This window comes from Micromys minutus (genome assembly GCF_963924665.1).
Source record: "Micromys minutus genome assembly, chromosome: 3".
Taxonomy (NCBI): Eukaryota; Metazoa; Chordata; class Mammalia; order Rodentia; family Muridae; genus Micromys; species Micromys minutus.
Window position 1 is genome coordinate 12,975,406 of NC_137972.1, and position 17,437 is coordinate 12,992,842.

General features: G+C 46.3%; 1 protein-coding gene across 1 annotated transcript; it reads left to right on the forward strand.

The window, feature by feature from the left end:
- Nucleotides 1–15,391: 15,391 nt before the first annotated feature.
- Nucleotides 15,392–15,955, forward strand: LOC308419377 (phosphatidylethanolamine-binding protein 2; the record flags this gene model as incomplete). The annotated part of the gene is made up of 1 exon (XM_080915091.1): nucleotides 15,392–15,955. The coding sequence occupies one exon, from the start codon at nucleotides 15,392–15,394 to the stop codon at nucleotides 15,953–15,955; it is 564 nt and encodes a 187-aa protein (XP_080771217.1).
- Nucleotides 15,956–17,437: the final 1,482 nt, after the last annotated feature.

Below are 17,437 nucleotides of genomic sequence, written 5' to 3' on the forward strand. Positions count from 1 at the left end.
AGCAAGCTCTAGCTGATGACAATGGCTCCTTGCCATTTGGTTCTACCATGCAACTATTTTTCCGTTCTCATCCAATCCCACAATTCACTGCTTTATTGCCAGAGCATAGGCATCAGGTCTAGCCTCCACACACCATCACCAGAGCAGAACAGCCTGCTGCAGACAGTGTGCCATGCATGCGAGAATCTGGCTTTCAAACCAAAGACCTAGGGGTGACTTGGTAGCAGATGGTCTCATCCAAGGCACCGATTGATTGGCAGCTTCAAAGGGAAGCCAACACTTCCACGGTGCCCTGAGAATGAATGAGATCATGTTTGAGGGAAGCCCTTATGACATCTCCGTGGGAGTAAACTTGAGGGATGCTCAGGCCTGACCGTGCAGCAGAGTTCTCAGCCCCAGGGGAAGGCTGCCAGAAGCTGGGCGGGGCCGGAGGCAGGCCTGAAAATTGGAACTGTAGTCTGCCCCACCTGTGCGCACAGGAAAGCACCTCTTCCCACAGCCCTAAGAAGGGCACCACTGGCAGGCTCCAGCTAGGGTCAGCTGTGTGCACAATCCTGGAATGAGGTTCCCTGTCCATTCCTGAGGCTGCCCTCCACCCCCGGTTCTCAGGTTCTCAGGCTTCTGTGGTAGTAGTTCCTTCCTGCTCCCCCCATCCTCGTGGTAGTTTAAAGGTGGACGTGTCACTCCTGTTCTGGCCGACAGGTGGTTGTTCTTTCCTTTTCCCAGCTTGCGTTTGTGCAAAGGGAGAATACAGAAAAAAGCCTGGCGCTTGTTCCTGCTCTTGCTTCCAGCACCTTCTCTCCCACGCCACTTCAACGGTGTCAGCAGACGTTGAAGAAGTGATCGGCTCCTAGCTAACACTGACACCTCATAGTCCTTTGCCACCTCCAAAGCCTGCATCTTCTCTAACAGGACGCGGCATTTCGTATGCTCTCCCCTGACCAGGCCCCACTCGGTCTCCTGACAGCAGCCAATAGCTCATCCCATTTCTCCTCCTATCTGACTTCTGCTACCCTCTGACAATCTTGAACATCTCCCTGGACTGTCTTTCTGTCACCCACTCACAATAACAGCACTACTGTCCTGCCATGCCACACCCTGGGGTCAGCAGCAGTCACAGGTCATGCTCTGTGGAGGCTTCGTTGCAAAGGTCAGCACAGAATTGTAGAAAGGCAGTGCCTGCCTTTTGCTCTGCATTCTTCCTGTGCAGTTCCCTGCAGTGGACTCCTCCTCTTCTGGAGTTTCTGTGGCAACACGGCCTCCCTGTCTCCATCCTGCTCTCTGTTCCCACACAGTCTAGTCTCACTCGGCTCTTCTTCCCTACGTGTCTCTGGACACACAGACTCCTCAACACTCTAGTCCCAAATTCTCTCTCTCTTTCTCTCTGTGTATGTGTGTGTGTGTGTGTGTGTGTGTGTGTGTGTGTTTCTGTCGCTCCCTCTCTCCCTCCCTCTTCTCTCCTTCTTTCTCTCTCCTTCCTCCCAAATGTATGTGTGTTGATGTGTGTATATCTTTCTGTTGCTCGATCTCTCTCCCTCTCTCCTCCTCCCTTCCCCCGTGTGTGTGTGTGTGTGTGTGTGTGTGTGTATCTATTCACACAGGTGCTGGTGCCCACAGACACCAGAGACATCAGATGTACCTGGAGCCAGAGCTCTGGGCTGCTGTGATTCACTCATTCTATGTGCCTAGGAATTGATCTGAGACGCTCTACAAGGACAGTGCCTCCTCTTAGCTGCTGAGCCCATCTCTCCAGCCCACACGTCGGCTATAACTAAGTAGTTGTTTCTCTGTGAAAAATGTGTCTAAACTCTTGTTTCTTTTACAGATACTCTCAGCAGACAACATCCGTGTGATACTGTCCTCCTCTGGGTTGTCATCGTGACTTGATTATCTAAACTTCAATCCATAGTCTTTCTGGATTCTCTATTTCTAGTGAATGGTAAAACTTCTCTCTTAATTGATTATTTAAACACTAGGCTTGAGAACCATCCCCTGCTCCCCCGCCTCTTATCTCTGTGTATAATCAATAACCAAGGCCATTAGTTCTTTTGAAAACCTTTCACAACTTCTTTTCCTCCTTACGCACCTCATTCCCGTTAACACTCTCCTCAGTTCGGGCTGATCACTGTCATCCTCTGTCAAAGAAAAGCGTTTTCAGTGCATACACACTCTGCATTGGGCTTTGGTCGCAGTCCGGGAGAGCAAATCAGATGCAGCCTCGCCTTGATCCACCTTTGCAACTTATACCAGTTAGAGGAGACCGGCCTTGTGCAAGGAAACACTAATGTGTATGTAATTACAAGTAAAAGTGAGCAATATGGAAGACAAAACACGGTTAAGGGAAAGGAAGCAAGGACCAGGAATAGTGGCTCATGCCTGCAGTCCCAGCTCGGTCTACACGGTGAGTTCTAACATAGCTTGGATTATAGAGTGAGACCTTGTTTCCAAAAAAAACATAAAATGACGAGTGAGAAATTGTCTGAATGAACAAACATGGTCACTGAGGGGAGGAGTCGTCGCTTACTGATACAATCACTGACACATAGCCTATTTGACCTAAAAGAACACAGATGGCGAGAGACCCACAACACCTGAAGCGCTCAGTAAGGCTGGAGCTGGGAGGCGGGCACAGGAAGAGGCTGGAGAGAGCAGGGTCAGCTTGGCTCACCAGGTATTCGAGCTGCCCGGGTTGAGCCTCAAGACCCGTGAGGAGCTGTGACTGTCCCAGTGACCTCTGCTTGAGCTTCTGGCTTCCCTCACTCTCCCCCTCTGCCTCGGCCATCACAGGACTCCCTCTAGACTCCAGCCAATGCCTTCTTCGACCCCCTGTGCATCACAGTGATCCACACTGTGGTCCACGGTCTCTTGGCCTCCTCTCTTCTCCCCACCTGCTTGGAATCTGCAGGCCCTCTCAATGAAGAGGCTGCAGAGCTGGAAAGCCGCCCTTTGAACCAGGAGTTTGAGCAAATCACTTCAAGTCGGAAAACCCGGATGTCTGGTGGATAAAACCATTGTTCTTGTAAAGCTGCTGGAGACGTTGTTTTTAAGTAACTCAAAGACTATAGCAAATAACAAACACCGTACCCTTGCTATCCACCGGCCTTCGCCTTCTTTTACTATCCCAAGGAAATAATAGGGATGCATCCTAAGGAAACAGTTTTTTAGAAAAAAGAAACTATGTGCTTTGTGTCTTTGTATTTCTGCCCTCTGATTGGTACCTGATGTAAGATGTATCTAGTCAAAAATGATGAACAATATTGAGATTTTTCTTTGTTGACTATAACAAAGCATTTAAAATATGTAATTAAGCTTTTAAAAATATAAATCATGACAGTGTGCTAAAAAAAAAAATTTCAAAGCAGGATACTATATAGCCCAGGCTGACCTCAAACTTGCTTTGGGGTTTAGGCTGGCCCTAAATGCCGTATCCACCTGCCTTCAGCTCCTGGGTGCCGAGCGGACAGCTATTCACTGCCACAGACAGTTTTAAATTTCTTTTTAAATCAACATACTGTATTAACAGATTCAAGGGAGGAAATCCAGTCATCTTCAAAGATGCAGAATAATCAACATTTGCTCACGCCATTCACACAGATTAAATCATCAGAAGTAGTTTTTGTGATATTCTACATTAGCAAAACTAGGATTCCACAGATTCATATACTGCCAGTAAGAGTACAAATTACTAGCAATACTCAGGGAAATTATCTTACAGTTGATATAAAAACCTCTATAATTCTGGACTTAGTAATTAAGTGAGCCTCTGGGGATGCCACGGAAACAAAGACAGGAATGTAATGAGGGCTTGTATTTGGAGAAGTGTTTGCTACACTGTATATAAAAGCAACAAAAGAAAAGGAGGGAAAATGACAGCACCAACCAGAAGAGGGGAATGAATGGTAAATTACAAGCTAGGATTTATGCCTGAGAGGGAGCCTGTAGTCATTTGTGTAGACGTTTCTAAGAAATTCTTAGACACTGAAAACTGTCTGTGATGTGGTGGTAAGTTGCCCTGTCCCCTCTAGGCTGGTACTACAGGGCTATGCCAGCTACAGGAATACATAGAGGGTCCCATCTACCAACATCCTCACTGCCTAAGGTTTTGTGGAACACGAGAAAGTTTCTGAGCTGCACAAACGCAGACATAAACACTAGCAAGTGAGAATCTGCAGTAATCACCAAATTCCCGGGACGTCAGACAGAAGAGTCCACACAAGACATCTCAGGATGAAGGCACTTGCTGCCAAGCCTGTCACGTGAGAGGGGAGAACCGACTCCCTTAGGTCTTACGACCTTCAGATATGAGCAAAGCGAGCACCCCCCCCCAATGCAATGTAACAATTTAGAAAGACAATAGAGATGATGACAATGAGCCTGAAATGACAGTTAACGCCCTACTAGAGGCTATTGAGGAAACTGACCAACAATTCAAACAGTTCCACAAACTCGTTCCTCCTTATGCTTGTTTCGCAAAGCCTCGAAGGAAGCAAAAGGTGTGTTGAGCTTTATTTTCTTTGGCAAAGTCACCCTCCCAGTGCATACCCTAAGTCTTTATTGATCAGTACTTGTAAAAGCAAGATATGTTTTAGGTTTTGTGGAAATGGGCATGCAGTCAGTCAGTTGGTTCGTAATGTTCATTCCATGTCACCTGCTGCGAAAGGAAACAACTTGAGGGAGCATTGAGCCACTGAACCCTGTGAACTATAGCCTGCCTCTGGAGACTTGGGCATCGTGACTGGTTCTCTGAGTAACTCTCCTAACATTCAAAGAATGTGTGAATAACTCTACAGGGGGAAACACCCATCCTCTGGGACTTGCCTGGGGTATCTGAGACAGAGGTGGTTGTGTTAGACTCCTCAGCCGAGACACTGACATCCAAGAATTTCAGGATGACACCCCCAAAGCCATAAATGAGGAGTTGACCTGGCTCCAGCTCTGCTACTGAAAAATGTGATAAGACTTGAGACTCAGCAAAGCCTGGGGGGGTCTGTGTGTCTGTGTGTGTTTGTGGGTCTGTGTGTGGGGGTCTGTTTGTGTGTGTGTTTGTGGGGGGGGTCTGTGTATGTTGTGTGTCTGTGCATGTGTCCTGAGTATGTGTGTGTCTCTGCATGTGTATATCTTGTGTGTGTCCCTGTGCCTGTATTCTGCATGTACATGGTGGTAGCCAGGGGTTCCTGAATTACATCTCCACCTTAAATTTTGAACCGAGTCTCACACTGAGCCTGACAGTCACTGTTTTGGTGTCATTGGCTGGCCGAGTCTGCCTGTCTCTGCCCCCAGCACTGAGACTGTAGATGCAGGCCACCATGCCCAGATCTTACCTGGGTTTTGGGGCTCTGAGCTCTGTTCCTCATGCTTGTCCACCAAGTCATCTTCTTATGCTGTATTTTTTGAGACAAGATCTCTCGCTAGAGACCCTCCATTTGGCCATCCCACCTGGTTAGCAGGTTCCACGGGGTCTTCCTGTCTTTGCCTTCGCAGTGGTCTGACCATAGGTGTGTGTGTGTGTTACCATTTGTGAGTCCTGAAGATACAAATTTGAGTTCTTATGCTTGCTCAGCCAGCAAGATACAGACTGAGCAGTTTCCTGAGCCCCTACTTTCTTTGTTTTGTTTATGCAGGTGTTGTTGTTGTTGTTTCTGTGTTGTTGTTATGTTGTTATTTCTGTGGTTGAGGCAGGGCTTGTCTGTATAGCCCAGGCTGGTTTGGAATTCACTTTGTAGCCCAAGCTAAACTGAATGTGAAGCATCTCAGATTCCAGGGCACTATAATTTACAGGTGTGTGTCACCGTATCTGACTCAGTAGCTGTCTGCCAATTCTGAGTCCTTATAGGCCATGGAAACATAGGCAAAAGCCCTCCACACCAGGAAGACGTCAGAGAAGTTAGAGATACCGCACCCAGCTCTGGAGGCACAGCTAATTCCCCTGCCCTATGTCTCCAGCTACGTCTGAACTAGAGTCCCAAAGACACACCTAGGACTCTAACAGGAAGAGGATCCAAACCTGTAGCTAAGCCTACGCTTCTCTGTGTCTCTGAGGAGATCTTAAACTAGCATCTGGCAACTGTCCACATATTCTTTAGAGATTTGTTCAGGATTTTTATCTGGGCTTCTGTTGGACCACATTTCCACTACCTTTATCTACTGTTGCTTTTTTGTTTGTTTGCTTGTTAGGTATTTTTAATTGTGTGTGTGTGTGTGTGTGTGTGTGTGTGTGTGTGTGTGTGTCTATCTGTGTGTATGTGTGATTCTGTCTCTGTGTATGTGAGAAAGAGAGAGACTCTCTCTGTGTATGTCTCTGTGTGACTCTCTATCTCTGTGTGTGTGACTCTGTGGTGTGTGACTCTGTGTGTGTGTGTGTGACTCTCTCTGTGTATGTCTCTCTCTGTGACTCTCTTTATCTCTCTGTGTGTGATTCTCTCCTCTCTCTCTCTCTCTCTCTCTCTCTCTCTCTCTGTGTGTGTGTGTGTGTGTGTGTCCGTGTGTGTGTGTGTGTGTGTGTGTGTGTGTGTGGAGGGGTGTGGTGTGTGTGTGTGACTCTCTCTGTGTATGTCTCTTTCTCTCTGTGACTCTCTATCTTTGTGTGTGTGACTCTGTGTGTGTATGTGTGTGTGTGTGTGTGTGTGTGTGTGTGTGTGTTTCCCAGGAGGCCAGAGAAATGAGATGTTTGTGAGCAGCCTGGTGTGGGATACTGGGAACCAAACTCAGATCATCTCCTGAGCAATATGAACTTTTAACCACTGAGCCATCTCTCCACACTTCTCCACCTTTCCTGTCGGGAAACTATCCCAAACATAGATAGAATCTGAGTCCACACTGGGCCCCTAGAGAATCTCATCAATGTGCCTTAGTCACGGGGCAGGTACAGTTTTACTGGTGAGAACCTCAGTCTGAACTCACCGTCTTCTTTCCGTAGGTCTGGAGCTTGTTTCCATTCCCAGCATGCTCAGTTTCTCTGTGGGGCTCTGTGGTTCTGTCTTCAGGATCTGTCCCCGGTGGTACTCAACACTGTCATGACTGTAGAGGCTAATGACAGACACTCAACAGAGGCTGCAAGAGGATCTGAGCTTAGAGCCAGGACCTCCTAAACCTCCTCTCTTATGAATCTCATGCCCGTATCCATGGAAACTCCTGAACTAACCCTTTCATGAATGCCTCCACCTCTTCCTGGATGGCTGGCTGACCCCTGGCTTTCCGAGTGACAAGATAAGAGAAGAGCCACATACTCATTGGGTGGCACGTTTGACCTCTGTTCTGCCTCAGGCAGGGAGGGCAGACAGCTACTAAGATGAGGTCTTCTCCTTGAGGTCAAGCTCAAGTCCACACAGTGGCACCGAAGCCCAGCCCTACTCCTGCACCACTGGCGATACAGAAAGTCTAGCCAGAGTGGGTGACCTGGAGCCTGGTCTACACAGTCGTCAGCCCCCGCTACCCCTCGAGTCCCAAAGACTACGGCTGGACTCAAATGGGGCATCCGGAGCTGGAGTCACTGTCCCGACTTCATGACTTACAGGACCAGGTGGCTTTCCCAAATCATAATCCTCTGTCTTGCGCGGTATCCGAGAAGGAGGCATTGGCTGTCAGAGACAAGAAGAAGTTAGAGGTGCTTGTTAGGGGAAGGGTCGGCATTCTGGGCTCTGAAAGCCCTACAAGCACTGAAAAAAAATGCCCTCTCTAATTAGCCCCTCCATAAAGATCTTTAGAGTCCTCCAACTGGGCTTCTAGACAAGATGAGGGGTGTGGCTATGTCTGAATGGCAGGACGAAGTGTTAAGTTACTTTCATTACTTGAAGGCTGGAGAGGTAGCTCAGCCGGCAGAGGGTTTGCCCCACATGTATGAAGCTCTGGGTGGGATCCCAAGCAGCACACAAAGGTACATGGATGTATGCCTGCAGTCCCAAGACTCAGGATACAGAAGCAGGAAGAGCAAACGTTCAGGGCCATCCTTGACCACACAGAAAATTTGAGGCCAGTCTGACTACATGAGACCCCGACATTAATATCATCATCTTTATCATCACCATCATCATCATCATCACCATCATCACCATCATCATTATAATCGCTGCTGCTGCGGCCCCCACCTCCATCTCCATCACCACTACCACAATAATAATAATAATAATAATAATAATAACTTGAAAATATAGCACTCAAACGACCCAATTTTTAGCTTTTTTAACTTATGAAAAGTAATATTTTTCTGTATCTTTCATGTTCATTTTAAATATTCGACTAATATTTTTCCTTTGTTTTCCTCTGACCACCTATTGCACTTCATTTGTTTTAGCTTTTCTGATTTTCTCACCAAATCATTCAAACTTTTTCCATCCTGCTTGCTGGTACCCTGGTGAAGTCTGTGCATCTGAGATCATTTCCCAGTGGCTCTTAACCCAGCCAGTTTCACTTAATGGCCTCCCCTCTGCTACTTCCTCAAGGATGAGACCATTTTTTCCTTCTGTCATTGGAAGCACACTGCCTTCTTAGGGGACAGACGGCTCTCTTGGAGAGAAGACAAAGCACTTGCTTGCTGCCTGGGTCCAGATCTGAGTTCAGATCCCAACACTCCTGTAGCAAGCCAGGTGTCACCCCAGTGCTGAGGCAGGGGTACAGAGGGGCAGAGATGGGGGAGTCACTGGGGTGTAGTGGCTATAGTCTAACTCCACAATCGGTGAGAGACCATGTCAGGGGATTACAGTGAAAAGTAATAGAACAGGACAGCAGACGTCCTCCTCCACCCTCCATATGCCCACCCATGTGCATATACCACACAAACACCACACTCACACACATGGCAAATAAGTAACTGAGCAAACACATACACACACACACACACACACACACACACACACAAATGTGTGTGTGTGTATATATATATACATGGATGAATGAAATGAATATTTCATTGTATATATACATATATATATATGAATGAATGAATGAATGAATGAATGAATGAATGAACAAAAAAGAGAATGTTAAGAACATTGAGCCAAGAGGGAAGGTTGGGATGCTCTGAGAATACAGACCCCCCGGGTGACAGCTTATTAAACTTCCCGATATCCCGGCAATCCAGACTCAAGTCTACAGATGCTGAAAGCAAATCCCTGAGCATGTGCTCAGGAACCCTCCCAGGCCACCCACAGAAAGCTCAAGATTGTGGTGTTTCTTGGAGTGGGCGTGGAGAGCTATGAATAATAGCCTTTTAATTCAGGAAGTGGGAAATTAAAATACAGAGCTTAAAAAATCTGAGGTAGAGTTAATGATGCGTTGTGTTCTCCGTGTGCTCTGTAGGACAGAGGAGAATCCTGCAGGTCAAGTGTGACTGTCTTACTTGTTTCTCCTTCACTGCTCTGGGTAGAGCTCGTGGGAAGGCGACAGTCAGCCTTAATGTATTAACATTCTACACAAGTGCTCCAGAGGTTACAAAGGAAGGGAAGAAAAAGGACCTGGAAGGCTGGGGGAAGAAGAAAGCGGGAGAGAAATGGTGGGTAGGGCTTCATTTCAGCATATTTAATTTTTAGAATAAGTTTGCCAGAAGAGGGAGAGGATATTGGCTATAATTTAATTAAATAGACAATAAGGACTACTGGGTGAGAAAGAGGCCACAAGGCGAAAGCAGCTGCATCACCCCATAAGGCAAATCCTCCGCTTGCCCACGGGGGAATGGCACTTTCCACTCATGGGGCAGAAGCCTGCACCACAATGGAGCCGAAGCCCAGCTAAGCCTTCTGAACTAGTCCAACTTAAAGGCGTCTTTGACGGTGAGAGTGATTCCAGAGCTCATCTGGGTTACTTTTGTTTTGTCTTTTTGTAATTTTGTCGCATACACAGAAAGAGAAATAGACAGAGACAGGCAGAGACAGACAGAGACAGAGTGACAGGGGGCAGAGGGGCAGAGAGAGACAGGGAGACGAAGGGAGTGGACTGAGGACCAAACCCTAGGCACTGAGCTTGCCAGGTGAGTGTTCCACTACTAAGCCAAGCCTCCATCCTCTACGGCTCATCCTGGGACTCCAGAGCTCACGGGTTCACGTCTTATCATAACCCCATCTGTGATCTCCAGGCAAGATTCCCAGTCTTCTTATTACTTCCTAAGGAAGTTCCTGGGTGATCCTCGTACAATGGCCACCAGGGCTAGTAGATTTATTATTGGTATTGGCCCCTAAGAAAGAGCAGGTCTGCCATTAGTTAGAAGAAAACCATGGCCTCTATGGCAGAGGAAAAGAGAAAGTGAATCGGGAGGAAACACGGAGAGCCCCTATATCCCAAGCCAGTTTGTAGCCATGGCAACCACACATGGACGATTCCCCTTCCCTGTGTCAGCCTCCCAAGGATCCCACCAATAACTAAGACTCAATTCCAGACCCTCTCTCTCTTCTATGGAACTCCTTCCATTCTAAAGTCACAATCTCCTCTTCGTTATTAACACACACACACACACACACACACACACACTATATGTATGCATATACACATATTAACTGCATTTAGCTTTGCTTGAATGTGTGTGTGTGTGTGTGTGTGTGTGTGTGTCCCTTGAGGACCATTTGGGACTGGACAACATATACAGGAATTTGTTCCTAAAGGCAACTGGTTCTTCCTCTCCTCCTCTCTCCTTCTCCCTCTCCCCCTCTCTCCTCCTCTCTCTCTCTCTCTCTCTCTCTCTCTCTCTCTCTCTCTCTCTCTCTCTCTCCCTCTCTCTCTCTCTCTCTCTCTCTCTCCCTCTCGCTCTCTTCCTTCCCCCTTCCTCCAGCCATTGGCCATCTGTGGCTCTGTAGCTCTTCATTTTGGGATGGGACCACGTGGAACTTGCCTTGTCTGCATGCCTACTGCCATTGTCATTTTGCTCAGGGAAGCAGTTTATAAAGCATGAAATACCTTACATAGCTGCATGAATTGGCTGGGACTAGATGAGTTTGGACACTTCCTGGGGGTCCCCTGGAGAAGATGTCCCAGACTTAGAAAGTTAAATGGAAATGCACGGCCAATTTTAAAAAGTTCCTAGATGTCCGGAGGCTGCGCTTATAACCTGCTGAACTCTACATGCTCTCTGAGAAAGAATCCTAAGCAAGAGACTCCAGGAAGCATCTGAAGTGCCCTTAGACGCTGGGCTCCAGAGGCTTCGGGTGCTGTTTCTGAGCCATCAGGATGGGAGGGAGAGGTAGCTGAAAGGACAGTGAGCTTAGCTAGTGGATCGCAGACATCTGGCTACCACACCCTCATCTCCATCCTGTCTGAAACCGCACCCCTGGGGCTGGCCTGAAGTACAGCCAAACAAGCGGGGGGGGGGGGGGTGGGAGTGTAAAGTGATTCTCCCCCTTACCCAGCTCATCCATCCTGAGCTTGTTTTCCCTTCCCTGTGAGAATTTTGCAGCATGCCTTTGAGCTGTGAGGAGATAAAGCCATGTTGACTTCACAGAGTCCAAAAGACCAAAGAACTCTGGGTCTTGCTCCTGGTAAACTCTAGAGCTGCCAGCTTCCCCCTCATATCTGCTTTTCCTCCTGTCACACCATGTTGACTTCACAATCGAGTCACCTAAATGCCAATAGAGACACAGACACAGTCTCCAAAATATACCTTAAGGGGGCTAGTAAGATGGCCCAGCAAGTAAAGGTGTTTGCCTTGAAGTCCAGTAGCAGGTCAATCCCTAGGACACACGTGGTGGAAGGAAGTGTGTAAACCATGGTCTGGCTAAGAGGAAGGACTTTATCATAGACATGAGAGAGAACAGAGCAGAGAGAGAAAATAGACTGATCGTAGTCAGAAGACTGGACCTGGCCATGAGAGAAGCAGGAAAATAGGAGAGAGAGAGAGAGAGACAGAGACAGAGACAGAGACAGAGACAGAGACAGAGACACAGAGAGACACACAGAGAGAGAGAGACAGAGAGAGAGACAGAGACACAGAGAGACACACAGAGAGAGAGAGACAGAGAGAGAGACAGAGACACAGAGAGAGAACATAGCAAAAGAAAGACGACTGGGGACATGTAAAAGAAGAGATACGGGAGGAGAAAGACAGAGAGAGAAAAGGGAGGAGATGGAGACAGAGAGAGACTCACAGAAACAGCAGGGTTATAAGGAGTAGCAGAGGGGAGGGGAGCCTCTGAGCCCAGGAAGTTTGGGTAGGAGAGGAGAGAAGAGCTCAGATGCTGGCATGGACCTTGGAATGGGTAACAGTGCTTGTGATACTGAAGGAACCTGGGGGACTCTGAGAACTCTGAGTGAATGACGCGGTAAATAGGAATAAGCCACATCTCGCCTTGCACCATCTAAGTCAACATTACAACGGATATTTAATGCTTACCTAGCAGGTTAACATTTACCAAGCGTCGAAGACTTAATGCCCCAGTTCATAAGGAAAGCTTCCTGCGGGCTGGTGCTAGCCAGGCTCTGGTTGCAAAGACTGTCACCCTTGGTCAGCCACTTCACACTGTGTAGGGCTGACCTGTGTAACCAAGAGACTCTGCAAGGAGGGCAGATGCAGTCTCCAGGATTAGGCTGTCTTGGACATTCCGATTCTCACCTCATTGGGTCACTTCCTTTGGGCAAGATAGCTGCTGTCTGAAAGTACGTTCAAGTCCCCTCGGAGTAGCTCACATAGTGACAACAGACAAGAATAGCTACAAAGAAGATCCTCTGTCCCCCCAGAGAACCTTCAGATTCCTTTTGGAATTTACTTTTTGTTCTTGTTGTTGACTGCGTGTTTTACATGATGTCTTTTATTTTAAAAAAGAATTATTTATTTTATGTATATGAATACACTGCAGCTGTCTTCAGATACACCAGAAGAGGGCATCAGACCCCATTACAGATGGTTGTGAGCCACTATGTGGTTGCTGGGAATTGAACCTCTGGAAGGGCAGTCAGTGCTCTTAACCACTGAGCCATCTCTCCAGCCCACATAATGTCTTTACTGAGATGTAATTCACGTGCCATATAATTTAACCACTTAAAAGGTACAGTCTGGTGGCCTTTTAAAACAGTTGCAGATACACATAAGCCATCAACGCCTTCAAACTGAAAGTATTTTCTTTGTGCTGAAAGAACTCCTATACCCTTTGGCTGTCTACTTCTTATTTCCCAAGCCTGCCTTACAAAGCAACCACGGAACGACTTCTAGATTCATCTCTGTCAATTTGCCACTTAGAGTAGTTTAAAGAAGTAGATTCATATAGACTAGGTTTTTTTCTTTTCAATTTATTTATTATTGTATGTTTATGCGCATGATTCAAGGAGGCAGGGGCTTTCATGCCACAGTGTACTTAGGGGTCAGAGGACAGCTTTGTCACCCTCTGCTCTCCTTCTACCCTATGTGGGCTCTGGGGATAGAACCTGGGCCGACAGGCTTGCCTGGAAAGCATCTTCACCTACTTTCCTTGGCCCAGAGAGTGGTAGTTTCTGACTGATAGAGATTTACCATTCTGTTTTCAAAGTCCACCCATGTTATAGCATGTGTTAGAACCCCATTTCTTTTTATGGCTGAATAGGATCCTGCTACCGCTGTTTATAAGTGCGTGTTGCTTATCCATTCATGGACATTGGGTTGCTTCCAACTTTGGGCTATTGTGAATACCATTGCTATAAACACTGGCCTACAGGTTTTTATGTGGGCATTTATTTTGACTTCTCTTGAGTGTATAACCAGAAACTGATGCTAGGTAGTAAATTAACTTTTATGGGCAGTCACTCGAGGAGTAAACAGTACCATTCCTCATCTCCAACAGGAGTCTTTGAGGGTTTCTATTTTTCCACACACCCAACAATACTTGTATTTGACTCTTTTCATTTGACCACCCTGGGTGGGTATAATATTGATTTGCTCTCTCCTGATGACCTAATAATATCTGGCATCTCTCCATGTGCTCTTGGCCATTTGTGTATCTTCCTAAGAGAAATATGTCTGCTCAAAGCCTTGACCCATTGTTTAGATTAGATAAAATGAATCATTAAAGTGTGAATATTCTTTATAGACTCAAGATATAAAACGTTTACCAAATATATGATCTGAAAAGATGTTTAAAAACCACTTCATGCACTGCCTTTTCTTATTTTTTAAGTACTTTTTAAAAATCTTATTTAACATGGATGTTAAGAGAGTTGTTCCACTGCATGTGTGCAGAGCTCAGAGAACAACCTTTGGGAGTTCTCTCCTTCAACCATCTGGGGACCAGGGATCTGATTCAGAGTCAGGTTGGTTTCAAACACCTTTGCCTACTGAACCATGTTGCTGGTCCATCCCAGCCTTTTCTCATTGTCAATAAAGCTTTTGGAAACACAGAATCTATTTTAATTTTAATGAAATCCAAATTGTCTTTTTCTTTTATGGCTCATGTGTCATGATGTTTTTTATTTGATTGGTTTTGATTTGTTACATTACTTTGTTTATTTGGTTGGTTGGATGGATGGTAGGGGTGCATAAGCACACTCATGTGTGTGTGTGTGTGTGTGTGTGTGTGTGTATACATACATACATGCATGTGAGGTTAGAGAACAAATTTTACTACATGGGGTTTGGGAATAAACGTGGGTCATGAGGCTTATCAGTGGGTACCTTTATCCACTGAGCATCTTGCCACCACATCTTGGTGTTATAGCTAAGAATCCATTACCAAACCCAAAGTCATAAAACTTTATGTTTTCTTCTAATATTCTTTTAGACTCTTACATTTAGGTCCTTGGTTTGATTAGCTCATATCTGGTGCTACGTTAGGGGCCAACATTACTCTTTTGCATGTAAATGTCCAGTGACGTCAGGATCACTGACTGAACTATTCTCTCCCCATTGAGAGCTTTGCTGTCTTTGCTGAGCATCCCTTCACATGGCTGGACATCTGGATGTACTAGCACAGATCCTTGTGTGCCTCACACCATGTGAGTCTACACTAGCTCCACTGCTACTGTTTGTACTTCAAGCTAAAAAGCATGGGCATCTTCCAACCTTCTCTTTTTCCAAGATACCTTTGACTATTCTGGCTTCTTGCAAATCCACCTTTAGAAATTTTAAACTCAGCAGTTTCTACAAAGACACTGCGATTTGGACAGGACCTTCATTGAATCTACACACTGTCTTAGAGGATGTTCATTTCTTGTTAATTCCTAAGTCTTATCCACAAACATGGAGTGATTTCCATTTACTTATTTATTTAGAGCCATACAATTATCTTGTACTTTTCAAACTATGGTTTTCATAATTTTTGTAAAAGTTTGTTCTTGAGTTATTTTAATTTTAGCACGAAAAAAAAAATTGAACTTTGGGATCACTCATCGAGATATATAAGAATAAAAAAGTACGTGCTCCCGCAGCTGCAGAGTTTGCGTGGTCACCAACCAGTTCTCGGCGCAGCACGTGCCTTCCAGCACCCAACCGCCACTCCAGCCTCTCGCTATGGCTACAGACATGGGCATGTGGGCCGGGCCGCTGAGCCTACAGGAAGTGGACGAACAACCTCAGCACCTACTGCGGGTCACCTACGCAGCGGCAGAGGTAGGTGAGCTGGGCCAAATGCTGACGCCCACCCAGGTTAAGAACAGACCCAGCAGCATTTCGTGGGATGGCCTTGACCCAGGGAAACTCTACACCTTGGTCCTCACAGACCCGGATGCTCCCAGTAGGAAAGAACCCAAGTACAGGGAATGGCACCATTTTCTGGTGGTCAACATGAAAGGCAACGACATCAGCAGTGGGAAGGTCCTCTCGGATTACGTGGGTTCCGGGCCTCCCAAGGGCACTGGTCTCCATCGCTATGTCTGGCTGGTGTACCAGCAGGACAAGCCACTGAAATGTGACGAACCCATCCTCTCCAACCGGTCTGGAGACCACCGTGGAAAGTTCAAAACCGCAGCCTTCCGCAAGAAGTATCACCTGGGAGCCCCCGTGGCCGGCACGTGTTACCAGGCAGAATGGGACAACTACGTACCCAAGCTGTACAAACAGCTGTCTGGGAAATAGGGAACCCACCTGATGCTCATGGTCATCCCTGCCATATCATTTATCAGGTTCAATAATGCGTGGCACGGTTTTCCTTTTCCCATTCCCACCTGCATAAGGGATTGAGCTGTTGTAGGGCACTAGTTTAGGATTGACTTTCTCGCTGCTCGCCCTGAAGATTCCAAACAGTTGCATCCAGTTTGTTTTGATAGAATTTAAGCTCTATCTGGTGAAGACTTGGTACTGTGATGGGCTCTTTGTATTGTTGATTAAAAAACAAAAACAAAAACAAAAACAAAAACAGTAACTCCGAAAATAAAGAAGGCAAAATCCAAGTAAAAAGACCAGGCCTGCAGGAAGAAAGCAAGTATCAGCCTGGAAGACACAGGTGTGATGGCTCGGCCTCTGTTCTGAATTAGGAGCTGTGTGCAATGGCTCCATATTCTCAGATGTTTGTTTTAAGGTCCTGTCTCCCACCAACACAATCAGAGACTTTGTATCTGAGTAATCCTAGACACGCACCTGGACAAGTATCTCTGTCTCATGGCTCCATTAAAGAGCACAGCTCCATTAGAAAGGAAGTAGAAAGAGGCCTCCTCTCCTGTGGGCTGGCCGAAGTCCTGAGCAAGAACAGCTAATCTGGGAGTTGCTTATGTTAATTCTGTTTCGTTATTGCCAAATAAAAATTTGAAAGCAAAAGATAAATAAATAAATAAACTATATGATGAATTTTTGTGTGTTGGTCTTATTGAACTCATTTGTTGGATCTTAATTGTTTGACTACTTCGCTTGGTTGGTGGATTTCTTAAAAGTTTTCTGGGGTTTTATTGTTTGTTGTTTTTTTGTTGTTGTTGTTGTTTTGGTTTGGTTTTTTTTTGTTTGAAATGGTGTCTCATGTAGCCCAGGCTAGCCTCCAACTTCTGACCTCCCTACTTCTATCCCCCTAGTGCTGAGAGAATAGGCATGCCCCATCATGCTCGTTGGTTTTGTGGGTATGTCTCTATTTTTCCTTTGTTGTTTTGTTTTGTTTTTGAGGCAGGATGTGGTAGTCTGAATAAGCTTGGCCCAGGGAGTAGCACTATTAGGAGGTATGGTCTTGTTGAAGTAGGTATGGCCTTGTTGGAGGAAGTATGTCACTTTGGGTGTAGGTAATGGGACCCTCTTCCTAGCCATGTTGGAGCCAGTCCTCTAATGGTCTTCAGATGAAGGTATAGAACTCTCAGCTCCTCCTGCACCATGCCTTCCTTGATGCTGCCATGCTCCCTCCCTGATGATAATGGACTGAACCTCTGAACCTGTAAGCCTGCCCCAACTAAATGTTATTCTTATAAGAGTTGCATAGGTCATGGAGTCTGTTCACAGCAACAAAACCCTAAGACACAGGGTCTTGCTACATTAGCCTAGTATGCACTATGGTAGCCAGGCTGGCCTTGAACTCACAGCCGTCCTCCAGAGTCAACTTTTCAAGTGCTGGGTTTATAAAGGTAGATCATGACAACAGGT